At 36.4% G+C, this 12,710-nt stretch overlaps 1 protein-coding gene across 7 annotated transcripts in view; it reads right to left on the minus strand.

Moving 5' to 3' along the window:
• WASHC4 (WASH complex subunit 4) overlaps positions 1-12,710 on the minus strand; it is an 86,173-nt gene that overhangs the window by 60,616 nt on the left and 12,847 nt on the right. For 6 of the 7 annotated variants that reach the window (XR_009009826.1, XM_007165740.3, XM_007165741.3 and 3 more), the window contains exons 11-15: positions 11,836-11,959; positions 11,604-11,731; positions 10,608-10,768; positions 4,780-4,906; positions 698-823 (exon numbers count right to left, since the gene is read on the minus strand). Coding sequence is in view for 6 of the 7 variants with exons in the window: in XM_007165740.3 (XP_007165802.1) it covers positions 698-823; positions 4,780-4,906; positions 10,608-10,768; positions 11,604-11,731; positions 11,836-11,959 (666 nt within the window). In the remaining variant the exon portion in view is untranslated. The remainder of the gene's footprint in view (positions 1-697; positions 824-4,779; positions 4,907-10,607; positions 10,769-11,603; positions 11,732-11,835; positions 11,960-12,710) is intronic. The other variant, XM_057557703.1, reaches the window with a different exon arrangement.

The following is a 12,710-nucleotide window of genomic DNA, read 5'->3' on the forward strand; positions in this document are numbered from 1 at the left end:
CATCTATATATACACTTCTGTATTTGTATTTCATAAAAAATAACTGGTAATACCTTAAAGAAAAAAATGCTAAAAATCTAAAAACACAATCTCCAAACTATCTTTATTTCCTAACAAATCTAAAGCCACTATTAGCAGAAATTTACTAGCAAATCTTTATTTCAGTTTTTACAAAAGGTTAAAAGTGGGCTCTCCTGCCTGTAAGGAGTTTCTTTTTTTTATTTATACAGAGTATGCTAAGAAGCATTTTACCACATTTTCAAAAGTATTCAAATCCCAAAATTATAACACTTTCTCTAAATTACAAAATAAACAGCCTCCTGCTGACTAGCCTCATATACATTTGAATACTATAAAATAATATTAACGTCTCATGTATTTTTAAAACTCATGCAACATGCTTAAAACTTCCGTGAGTAAAACTTTACCAATACTTAGGCTAACCTTTTCATTTTCCTTCTTTTCTCTTTCACTACATGTTCACTTTTAATAAAGTTTATTGGCCATTCATAGAAAATTACTCTGAAATTTCTTTCAGTGGCTAGTTCCGTTATCCAGCTGAGAGATAAGTACACTTTTCCATAATTTTTTTATTCTCATCATCAAGAAGTCAAATCTTAACCAAAAAAAAAAATCCTGCTTTAAGCTCGCATCATCTCTCAATTATAATGGCAAGGTAAAATAATCTAAAACCTACCTTGAGAAGTTCAACAAGCCTGCATAATGCCTTAACTGATGTTTTGGTCATTGGCTTTTGCATGGACATGTAGAGATTCATTGTGGTTTTAATAATGGTACTAATACTATATGCATATAAAAAGCCCTATAAAAAATAATATAAAACATTGATTATAATCACAAGAAAAGGTTTCATTTCTTCAAGATTTCATTCTCCATGTAATAATAATAATTCTTCAACTTGCCAATAACTAGTGTTTTTAAAGTTCATTTTAAAGTCAGCTCTTAAGATTTTGAAATATTCTTTCTTACACAATGTTATACATGATGGTTAAGTTTCAAAGCAGCCCTTAAAAGTTATGTAACCTATCACTTACCAGAAGTTTAGTACGGTTGACATTACAGCATATAACCACAGTTAAAGAATCTTTCCATTAAAACAAAACTTTCAGAGGAACGATTTGGATGTCAGGAAGATATCTATTCATCCTTATCTTACCTGCCAGGCAAGAGGATAAAGACTCTTATCTGCTGCAGCTTAAGACAAGAGCTGAGGACTCTAAGGAAGTAGGAATTGAAAAATGAGAAGGAGAAAGAGAGCTGCTCTCTGGCCAGTACAGATATCCAACAGTATTTCTCAGTTCCAAGCGAATCCCCGTTTCTTTTTCACCCAGGCCAATCCCTACTATCCATCTGCTACCATGTCCCCTGCTTATGCTGGTGCTATTCAGACTTTCTCTCCTTCCAGCCCAATAAGAACAGATTCTCTCCTATCCTTCTATTTATGAAGGAAGCCACAGGTCTTTTAAGGTTTAAAAAAAAAATTTAGTGCTAGTAAACCCAGGGAAACAGTATAGAACACAAAACAGGAAAAAGGGTATTACCTCTCAAATATATTTTCATTTAGATCCAAAAAGGACACAGAGGAACATAATGATGGAGATTCTTTAGGTTTATAAAGAGGGACCAAAAAAGATACTTGTACAGTTTAGAGATGAACTACGTTATTGTGAATATATCCAATGAGCCAGGGCAGAAGCTATATGCCAGTGATCCTCAACCTTTTTCTCCTGCTCTACCATCAGTAACAATGGCTCACTAAAGGAGTGATACTCAACGGGGGGAGAGGGGATTTTTGTGAACCAATAATAGCTCTGTGGTGAAGAGATGGGATAAAATTAAGAGAACTAAGAAATGAGAGAGAAGGTAGCATCCTAAGCGGTGACAATAAGACCAAAGCTTGGGGCATACATGCAGGAAAGAGCCACAAGTCTTACCTTGTCAGCTACAGGACTATTACACCAGACTCTGCCCTAGTGCAGCACTGGGAAAAGTTAAAAAGCAGAGACAAGGAACAGCAAAAGTATAACTCTAAGGCAGGTAAAAAAAAAAAAAAAAAAAAAAGGGAGTTTCTTTTTTGTGGGGGAAAGGGGGCAGAGAACTCATGGACCAATAGCACACCATTCCTTGACGGTCATTAATTTGTGAAGGACATACATGAAAGATGTATTTTAAACATCTAAATGGGGAGTGGGGAGGTCTGGGGTCTGTTTCTGTTAACTGCAGAATAATTTGGACCAACCTTTCCACAGAAAACAACTAGGAAATCTGGGCAAAACATTTTTAAAATCTCTTGAGAAGCATCAAAGAGCTATCAAGAAAATAAGAAAATACAAGGCCAAGACCTGGGAGAAGACAGAAACCCAGAGACATGAGCCTGGCATTTGTGGCTGCTTTCCCACAGAGGCATCTGCCCATTCCCAAAGAGGGTAGTAAAGACAGAAGCCAAACGTATCTTTCAACAACCCCCACAAGGGAAGGAGGGTAAAAATACGAGTTCACGGCCCATCAAGGAGGGGAGGGGGTCCTGGCAAATCACCTAGGCTCTGAGTTGGGTTCTTAAAAACTACCCCCTAGAAAGTAAGCGTGAACTAGAAAAGACAGCCATCACAGAATTTAGGTCCCACTTTAAGTCATCTCAATCCATGACTGGGCTGAGGTGATCTGGGTGCTACTTGTCCTAGACTAGCTGTGTATCAGAAGCAAAAATTAAATCCTCTCTGGAGGAAGAAAAACAATACCCAGATCCTCAATTATATCTACAGTTTTTCCATATACAAAATGCGTTATTAAAAATAACAAGGCATACAAAGAGATAAGACATATCCAAAAACAAACAACGACAACAAAAAATAGCTAATAGAAAGATCTAGATAATGAAATTATTAGACACGGGCTTCAAAATAGTTATGTTGAATATGCTGAAGAAATAAAACACAAAATTATTTCATAAAAGAACTGGAAACTATAAAAAAGAAACAAACTGAAAAGTAAAATAATTAAAATTAAGAACTCAGAAAAAAATAAAAGAAGTCAGCAGATGGGTTTAATAGCAGGTTAGATGTAACTGAAAAAATAATTAGAACAGAAAGAGAATAGAACAGAAATAGTACTTAAAGAGTTAATGACTGAGAATTTTCTAGAAATTCCAGAAGCTCTACAAATCCCAAGCAGCACAAACACAAAGAAAACCACACATAGGTTCATCAAAGTAATAATATCGCTAAAAACCAAAAAGTAAATCTTACAAGCAATTAAACAAAGACACATATTGAAAAAGCAACAAAACTGACAGCTGACTTCTCAACAAACACAAAATTTAAAAAATTAAATGAAATACTAACAGGTATTCTGCAAGGAGAAAGATGAGGAGATGCAACAAGGATAAAAAACAACAGAATGGGTAAATGTATGGGTAAATCTAAATGAATACTATTGAAAACAACAGCAACAATGCCTTGTAAGATTTAAAATATATACAGAATCAAAATACACAGCAGCAGCACAGGTGAGAGAGGGATAAATAGAATTAAAGTGGCTTAAGATTCTTTTACTGTCTGGAAAGTGGTGAAACTACTAATTTATATTGGAGTTGAATGTTCAGTGATGCATCTTAGTATCTCTACAGTAACCACTAAAAAAACAGTAAAATACTGAATTAACAAACCAATAGAAGGAAGAATGAAATAATAAAAATAATTCAAAAGAAAGCAAGAAAGGAAAAGAATAGGGACACAGAACAAGTGAGACAAATAGAAAGCAACTAATCAGGTGCTAATTTTAAATCTAAATATCAGTATTGACATATACAGAAAACGGTTTTATAGGGGAGAAATACAGGCTGCTTATAGGAGACACACATTAAATAAAGAAGTCAAACAGGTTGCAAGTAAAAGGATGACAACAGATGGACCATGTAGACCTTAATTAAAAGAAAACTGGTACAGCTATGTTACTATCACAAACAAAAGACCTAGGACAAAAAGCATTACTAGAGATTAAAAGGGACATGTCACAATGATAAAAGGTTTGACTCACCAGTAAACTATAACAATTCTAAATGTTATGCACTTACTTCGTCTCAAAATATATAAAACAAAAGCTAACAAAGCTACGAAGGATAAATAGAAAAATCCACAATAATAGTGGGAGATTCTAACCCAGCTGTCTCAGTAACTGATAGAATATTCAGACAAAATCACTAACAAACATGACCCTACTTGATATATATAGAACACCACAACCAACAAAAGGCAAATTACATTCTTTTTACGTATACATGAAATGTTTGCCAAAGCTGTCCACAGGCTGGGCCACAATGCAAATCTCAACAAACTTCAAAATATTGGAAGTATTTTAGTATTGCTAGAAATCAATAATAAAAAGATAACTAGGAAACCCTCATGCATTTAGAAATTAAGAATTTTATTTCAAAATAACCAAGAGAGCAAAGTAGAAATCACAATAAATTTTTTTTAATATTCTGAACTAAAGAATAATAAAAATACAACACATCAAAACTTATGCGATACAGCAAAAAAGTCATGCCTTGGAGGGAGTGTAGAGATTTAAATGCATATATTAGAAAATCTAAATTAATTAAGTCAAACAGATCCAAACATACATAACCAAATCAATTTTCAGTTTTAAAAACAAAAACACATCCTACCCTTTACAATTTATTCAAAGTGTACCTTCTGTACATTGGATTAACAAAGAAATGACCCCCCCCAAATATTCTAAGTAAGAAGATGCAACTACCTGTATAAAAACATTACATCTATTGGTGAGGTCTTCAGCAAATTTATCCATTCTCTGCTCTTTAGATAAAATAGATTCCATTTTCATCATCCATGAGCTCACAAAGACGTAGTAAGACTGTACATCTCTAACAAAGGAAAATATTGAGGTTATTCAGCACAGGAAAGAAAATTTACCTCCATTTCTTCATACTGGATGGAGTATTTCTCTGCAGCAGCCACTTCATCTTTCTTGTTTTCAATATATACATATATCATATATACAAATATAATTTACTTAAGCAGCAAATATTTACTGAATGCCCATACATGCCAGGCACTGTTTCTCAGTACTAAAAACAAAAAAGGGCAGTAAACACAATAAAAAATCTCTGCCCCCGCAAAGCTTACATTCTAGAAAGGAGACTTGTATAATAAAGAAATCAGAAACTGAAATCTGTAAGATGTCAGATATGTGCTATGGAAAAAATACAGCAGGGAAAAGAGCCACTGGGGTGGTAAGTACAATTTTAAATACAGTGATCAAAGTAGGCTTATTGTAAAGCTGATTTTGAGCCAAGATTTGAAGAAGTTGAATAAGTAATCCATGCAAATATATAGATGAGAATTTTAGGAAAGTAAATAACAAATGCAATCATCCCAAAACAGCAGTTTGTCTGGCATGTTCAAGTAATAACAAAGAAGTCAGTATGACAGGAGCACAGAGGGCAGAGATGAGAACAGAGAAGATCAGAGAGGTACAGGGGTCAGGGGGTTGGAGGAATAGGAAAAATGGAGAGTGGAAGGAGGATTTGTGTAATGCCTGGTAGGGCAGTAAGGACTTCAGTGGAAAGCCTCTAGAGGATTTGAGTAGAGTGACCTACTCTAACTCTGAAGAGGATCAATATCACTTTGACTGGTATGCTGAAAATAAACTATAAAGGGGACAATGGTAAAAGCAGGAAAACCACTTAGGAAGCTCCTGTGATAATGCAGGAAAAAGGGGATGACAGCTTGAACCAGAGATGAATGGAAGTTGTCAGAATCTGAATATGAAAGCTAACATTTACTGAATGCTTACTATATATGCCCAGCCACTGTTATAAGCACTTTACACAAATTAACTCATTAAACCCTCACATTAACCTTATGAGGTTAAGTATTACGATCTCCATTTTACAGAAGAGGAAACTGACACACAGAGAAGTAATGTGCCCAACATCATACAACTAGTACACAGCCGAGCCAGGACTTCAGCCCAAATCTAGGAAGCTTTCCCATCGTGGAAAAACTAAATAATATAATTCTACTATGCAGGCTGCTTACTAACACTAAATCACTGTATCAATGCATCTCAAATTAGTCAAGATGAGAACTTTTAGCCCACAAGCTATTTAAGCTATACTTCTTTATTTTAAAAACAATTAAGTTTAATTTTAATTAATTCAATCAAATCTGAGAAAAATTATTTCTTCTGAGCCAGGATTCCATTAGACAAAAGACACCAATAGCTGCACTTCTGGCTTTGCCTCAAATGGCACTAAAATGTATTATTTGACTTGTGGATGATTTGATTTAGAAGTCTGGAACACAGAGTAAGAGCAGAGTCCTAGGGCAATGCCTCCACTTTAAGAAGAGGCTGTGATCAGGACTCAAGCAGGGATACAATGCACAGAAGGGAACAGTAAAGTCACGAGCAGGGACAGAAGAAAGAGGCCTACAACAGCAATCAAGTTGATGGCAATAACATTAAGACATATCATAATCATAACATAACGTTACTGATTAAGTCAGTAACATTAAGAAGAAGGCTAGGGGCTTCCCTGGTGGCGCAGTGGTTGAGAATCTGCCTGCCAATGCAGGAGACACGGGTTCGAGCCCTGGTCTGGGAAGATCCCACATGCCGCGGAGCAACTAGGCCCGTGAGCCACAACTACTGAGCCTGCGCGTCTGGAGCCTGTGCTCCACAACAAGAGAGGCCGCGATAGTGAGGGGCCCGTGTACCGCAATGAAGAGTGGCCCTCACTTGCTGGACCTGGAGAAAGCCCTCGCACAGAAACGAAGACCCAACACAGCCATAAATAAATAAATAAATAAATAAAGGAGTTCCTTTAAAAAAAAAAAAACCTGTTTAAAAGAAGGAGGCTAATACACAGTCAAGGGCAGTCAAGAATCACTCAGTTTTAGATCACACTACACGGGATAAAGCAGAGGTTTGTCTGTCACTCCACCCATCATTCCTACATCCAGACACCAGATAATCTTTATCTCCTGTAAATATATAAAAATGAAACTGCTTCAAGTTTTAAAAAGCCAAGTTAATTGACAAAGTGAGTCCAAAAAGGGTCCTGTCAGATTGTCAGCTTCATTTCAAAGTACAAACAGGAGAAACACTAGGGAGAAAGAACAAATCTCCTGTCCTGATATAAAGCACTCAACAGTGTCAACACTTGTACGTCAACTGGGGGTTTGAAAGAAAGGTTCATACCTCTACCCTCCAAGGGCAGTATCCCCAGCATCAAAATGGTTGTGAACAAAAAGCAAAATGCAACAACCTACAAACCTTGGACCCTAGTCAAAGAGGTGGCTGGGGCACTTGGCCACGTGGGGTCTAATGTATGGTGCGGAGGCAGGAAAACTGTCCCCCACTGCTTCCTCCTCCTCCACAATGAACTCTGGAGCCTTACTGGGACAGCCCTTAGTCACTTCCTCAACTTTTCCTAAAATGTCAGACAAAGCTCATGCTGATCACACCATCTCCTCTCTCCTGGGTTTCACTTTAGCGTTGTGAATTTTAGGTTTCTTTCGCAGTTATGAGGAGAATGAAAAAGACATTGCCCCCTTCAGCTCAAAGGAGCTCTATAGTGACTGCAGAGAGTTATGTTTTTGAAATTAAAGAATTTAGAAATATTGAAATGTTATCACACGGGGGAGGGGGGGGTCTTTGAAAGTCAACTTATTCAATCTTTTACATAATAAGACTCAGTTCCTCCAGCACCTTGGACTGATGGTCATCTGTATTCTGCCTACGTAGCTCTAGTGAAAGGGTACATTACCTCTCAGGGCAGCCTACACAACTCTGCCACAAAGGCTCTAGACTAGGACGGGCGTGGGTTTGCATGCCTTCTCTGATACGTTCCCAGCTGTGTGACCTGGCCAAGTTCATTTCTCTAAGCCTCATTTTCCTTATCTGAAAATGGGATAAAAATATAGAGAAACACTACAGAGTAGTGTTAAGAGCTTGTGCTCTAGAGTTGGACTTCCCAGCTCTGACACGTATTAGCTGTTTCAATTTGGGTAAGTTCAATCTCTCTGTGTCTCTATTTTCTCACCTATAAAATGGACGTGACAACAGTACCTACCCTCATAGGATTTTCTGATGATTAAAAAAGATGATACACATGAAGTTCCTGGAATAGTTATTGGCTTATAGAAAGCACAGGGTAAATATTAGTTGTGACTTTGTTATTTCCCATATGAGAAGACTGTTACAGGGTTTACAAAAGACAATGTGTTTAAAGCCTTTAGCATAATGCCTACTACACAGTTATAAGCTTAATAATGTTGGCAATTATTACTAATATCTGTCACCTTCATCTTTTGGTTCTAATTCAACTTCCTGGAGCCACAGAGATCAAATCTGTTCCCTCTTCAACCTGAATGCCCTTCAAATATTTAAAGAAATCTAATACATCATTCCTCAGATTTCTCTTTTACAGGCCAAACTATATAGAGACTTTTCAATGAGTCTTCAAAGGTCATGGCTCTCAGATCTAACAACCTGATCAGGTTCATCTGGAGATGCGACAGTTTGTGGCCCCCTTAAAATGTGGCACCGCCACTCATTATAATCTGACCAGTAAGAATTTAATGGAACTACCAATTCCCCTAGCCTAGATATTGTAACTACTAGTTTCCATAACTTGGGTATAGTTATTAATGTAATCTAAGTATGAACTGACAGTTTCAGCAACTGCATCATACTGTTAAAGAATATTAAGTCTCTGGTAACTAAAACATACACATCTTTTTTTAAATTACTGCTACAAAGCCTGGTCCTGTCTCTCCATCCTACTGAGTTCACCTCTTTAATCTAAATCCAATCTTATGTCTTTATCCCTCCTCAACTCTGTTTCAGAATGTACTGGAGAGCCCTGAAATCTCTGCCATGAGTAGTCCTGCCTGAATTGACTTGTCACTCTCCACTGACTTTAATTATAGGACTTGGGAGTACTAAGAGATGCTTTAGGGGATCTCGTATATTCCAGATATACTCCTCTTTGCCCCACTGTACAGGAGTGACCCAATTTCCCCTCAATAGTCAAGATTAACAGAAAGTAGGTAAATATCCCTATTACCCTTTAACCACGTTACAGTTAAAAACTGTCCAGTCGGGACTTCCCTGGTGGCACAGTGGTTAAGAATCCGCCTGCCAATGCAGGGGTCACGGGTTCGATCCCTAGTCCGGGAAGATCCCACATGCTACGGAGCAACTAAGCCCATGCACCACAACTACTGAGCCTGTGCTCTAGAGCCCGTGAGCTACAACTACTGAGCCTGAATGCCACAACTACTGAAGCCCACGCTCCTAGAGCCCTCGCTCCACAACAAGAGAAGCCACCACAATGAGAAGCCCGCACACTGCAACGAAGAGTAGCCCCTGCTCGCCGCAACTAGAGAAAGCCCGCACACAGCAACAAAGACCTGACACAGCCAAAAATAAATAAATAAATAAATTTATAAAAAAAAAAAAATGTCCAGTACAGGGTCACTGGCAGAGTCCTGTGTCGCTTCACTTAAAATCTTCATCCCAGTCAACGTGAAATTTTAGCAGTATACTCAAGTGACAATGTACAGTAAATTTAATTGTTAAGGCTATGTGATGAGAACATGGGGGCTCATTATATTATTTTCTCTATTTTGTGTATATTTGAAATTTTACATAGTAAGATAAGCTAAAAGATGTAAGTATCAGAAGAAACTAAGAGTTAAAAGTGTTCTTTTAGGAAGCAGGACGAAGGCACAGGGGGGAATGGGGCAGAGGACAATCATTTTTTTTCCTTTGAACCTTTAGTACTTTTTAACTTCTTAAATATGTGCATACATTACTTTCATAAAAAAAAAGAAAAGGGGGCTTCCCTGGTGGCGCAGTGGTTGAGAATCTGCCTGCCAATGCAGGGGACACGGGTTCGAGCCCTGGTCTGGGAAGATCCCACATGCCGCGGAGCAACTAGGCCCGTGAGCCACAATTACTGAGCCTGCGCGTCTGGAGCCTGTGCTCTGCAACAAGAGAGGCCGCGCGATAGTGAGAGGCCCGCGCACCGCGATGAAGAGTGGCCCCCACTTGCCGCGACTAGAGAAAGCCCTCGCACAGAAACGAAGACCCAACACAGCCATAAATTAATTAATTAATTAATTTTAAAAAAAAAGAAAAAAAAGAAAAAAAAGGAGTGCATTAAATTAAAGTCAACTCCTGCAAAAATCAACATTGAGTCATGTACACACAATGTTCTAAATGTCATCAACTGGCATCTACTGCAGAGACTTCACTTTACACACAAAAATATTTAATGCACCTGACAAAAAGTATATGAATGTATGCACACATATCTGTATTTCCATAAAGTATAATTTGCCTACATCTTAAATTGAGTTTAAGCCTAAAACATTTAAAACAAAAAAACACTCCTAGAAAATAAATCTCCTAGAGATTGCCCAACGTTTTCTCTGGTAATGAGTAACTATGTCTGATCTTATAATTCAAATGCTTTCTGCATATTTACAATCAGTATAAGATCTGAAAATATAAACTATCTAAATATTTACATTATGGGTACTTATAAAACCTACTTGGTAAGCGATTGAGCTTTCTGCTGTAGGAAAGTATCTCTGTGTATTTTAATGGCTTGAAGACTTTTTCTATCCAGAAGTTTGGCAGCTGCTGGTATTTTCTGGATCAAAAAATTGTCAGGAAACCAAATAATATTAGCAGTCAGAGTGATGGCTGGTACCTGAAATAGGAAATGAAAGAGGAGGGAAATCATTAAATGCAGGTTAAACAACAAACTGTTTAATAATCCTACAACATGCAATGGAAGACAACCTATTTCAAGAAAAATAATGATAAAAAGATACTCATTAATATGAGACAAGTTATGTTAATGTGGCACAGAGTAAAGGCATTCCTATACCTGTTGTGGAGCATGACACTAATTTTATTCTGCCTAAATATTAAACAACACACACACATACACTTACACACACAGATTTTCAGATGAATAAAAATATGCAAAAATTAAACAGAAACTTGAGTCTTCATGACCTTTACTTTCACTCTATTTTAGTGAAAAAATACAAAATAAATATTCAAGATGGCTGGGTTCTCATGGTCACATATCACTTGATTCTATACACCATCTAAATTTTCAATTTTGAAAACAGGTGCCACATCATGGAAACAGCAAAGACAAAGAAAAAAATTGTTTTAAATTTTTTCCTACTTCAATAATGAGAATGGGTGGCAAGAAGAGAAAGCGAAGGAAAAGAAAGAAAAAAGTAGTAATAGCAAGTTAATGTATAGGAAAAAATGTGGAAAAGCATCCACTAATATGTATTTATACAATGTGGAATTATGGGGTATTTTCATTTACTATGTTACTTATTTCTGGAATGCTTAGATTTTTTTAAATGAATATTATGATATTATTTTTGTAATGATTATTACAAAATATTACAAAAATTATTATTTTTGTAAGCAGGAATAAAATACATTTTAAAATACCCAATTTTATCCAAAATCTTTTCCATCTATTCAAATTGAAAAAAATAGAAGTTGCAAGTTCTTACCTTCTTACAAATGTCCAATAAAGACTTATAAAACTTTTTATCAACAGTTCGAAAAATCTGAAAGTGCAATACAAAGAGTCCACAAATTCCTACATACTTGTCTCTCTGGTCAATTTCAGAAGGTTCTCCTTATAAAACAATAACATGAGAGAAAAACAGCATATACTTAAAATTCTGCTTTAAAGGAAATGAAAACTTTTAAATGAAAACCAAAAAATGCATGTTACATTACCAAGTTTGGCTTCTACATTTGCAAAAATTGAGCGAATACTATGTGCAAATTCTTCAGCAAAAGTGCTATTTTTTGACACAGATACTCCTCCATTGAGAGAATCAAACTGCTGTTCTATACAGGCCTAGACAGGAAACATTTAGAGAAATTTACACTCTCATAAGCTATTATGACTTCATATGTTATTAAACAGATTTAAATATAGAGTGATAAACTCCTACATTCATCATTTTGATTTTACTAACACTGAGGCTCAGGTTTTTACCTTAACCTAATATCTAAATCCTTCTAAATGGGAAATGTATATGTACTTATACATTTGAGTACCCCTTATGTGAAAGTAATAAAACTGAACCAAAATCTATAATTCTACATGAAGAGATACAAACAAGTGATGCTTGGTGATGTATAGAAGGTGTATCTGATGAAGCATGGGAAAGCATGCTTTATTATTTTAATTTGCACTTTTAAGAGGAGACTTTATTTTTTCTGTTTACAATTACTTTCCTAACACTTTATTACATTATGTGTAGAAATGGCTCCTGGAAAAAGAATCAACAAAAAAATTCTTCTGAAATTAACAGATTAACAGTTAAATTGGTATAAACAAGAGCTGTGATCATTCTGTAAAAATTGTGATCATCTAAAATATAAAGGTAACCTTGAAGCAGATTTTAAATGGAACATACAGTTGACCCTTGAACAAGTGGGGGTTAATCCCCGTATAATTTAGAGCTGGCCCTCTGCATCCACAGTTCCTCCACACACTTGCATTCAGCCAATCGTGGACTGTGTAATACTGTAGCGTTTACTATTGAAAAATATACATATATAAGTGGACCTGTGCAGTTCAAACCCATATTGTTCAAGGGTAC

Source organism: Balaenoptera acutorostrata, chromosome 11, assembly GCF_949987535.1.
Source record: "Balaenoptera acutorostrata chromosome 11, mBalAcu1.1, whole genome shotgun sequence".
NCBI lineage: Eukaryota > Metazoa > Chordata > Mammalia > Artiodactyla > Balaenopteridae > Balaenoptera > Balaenoptera acutorostrata.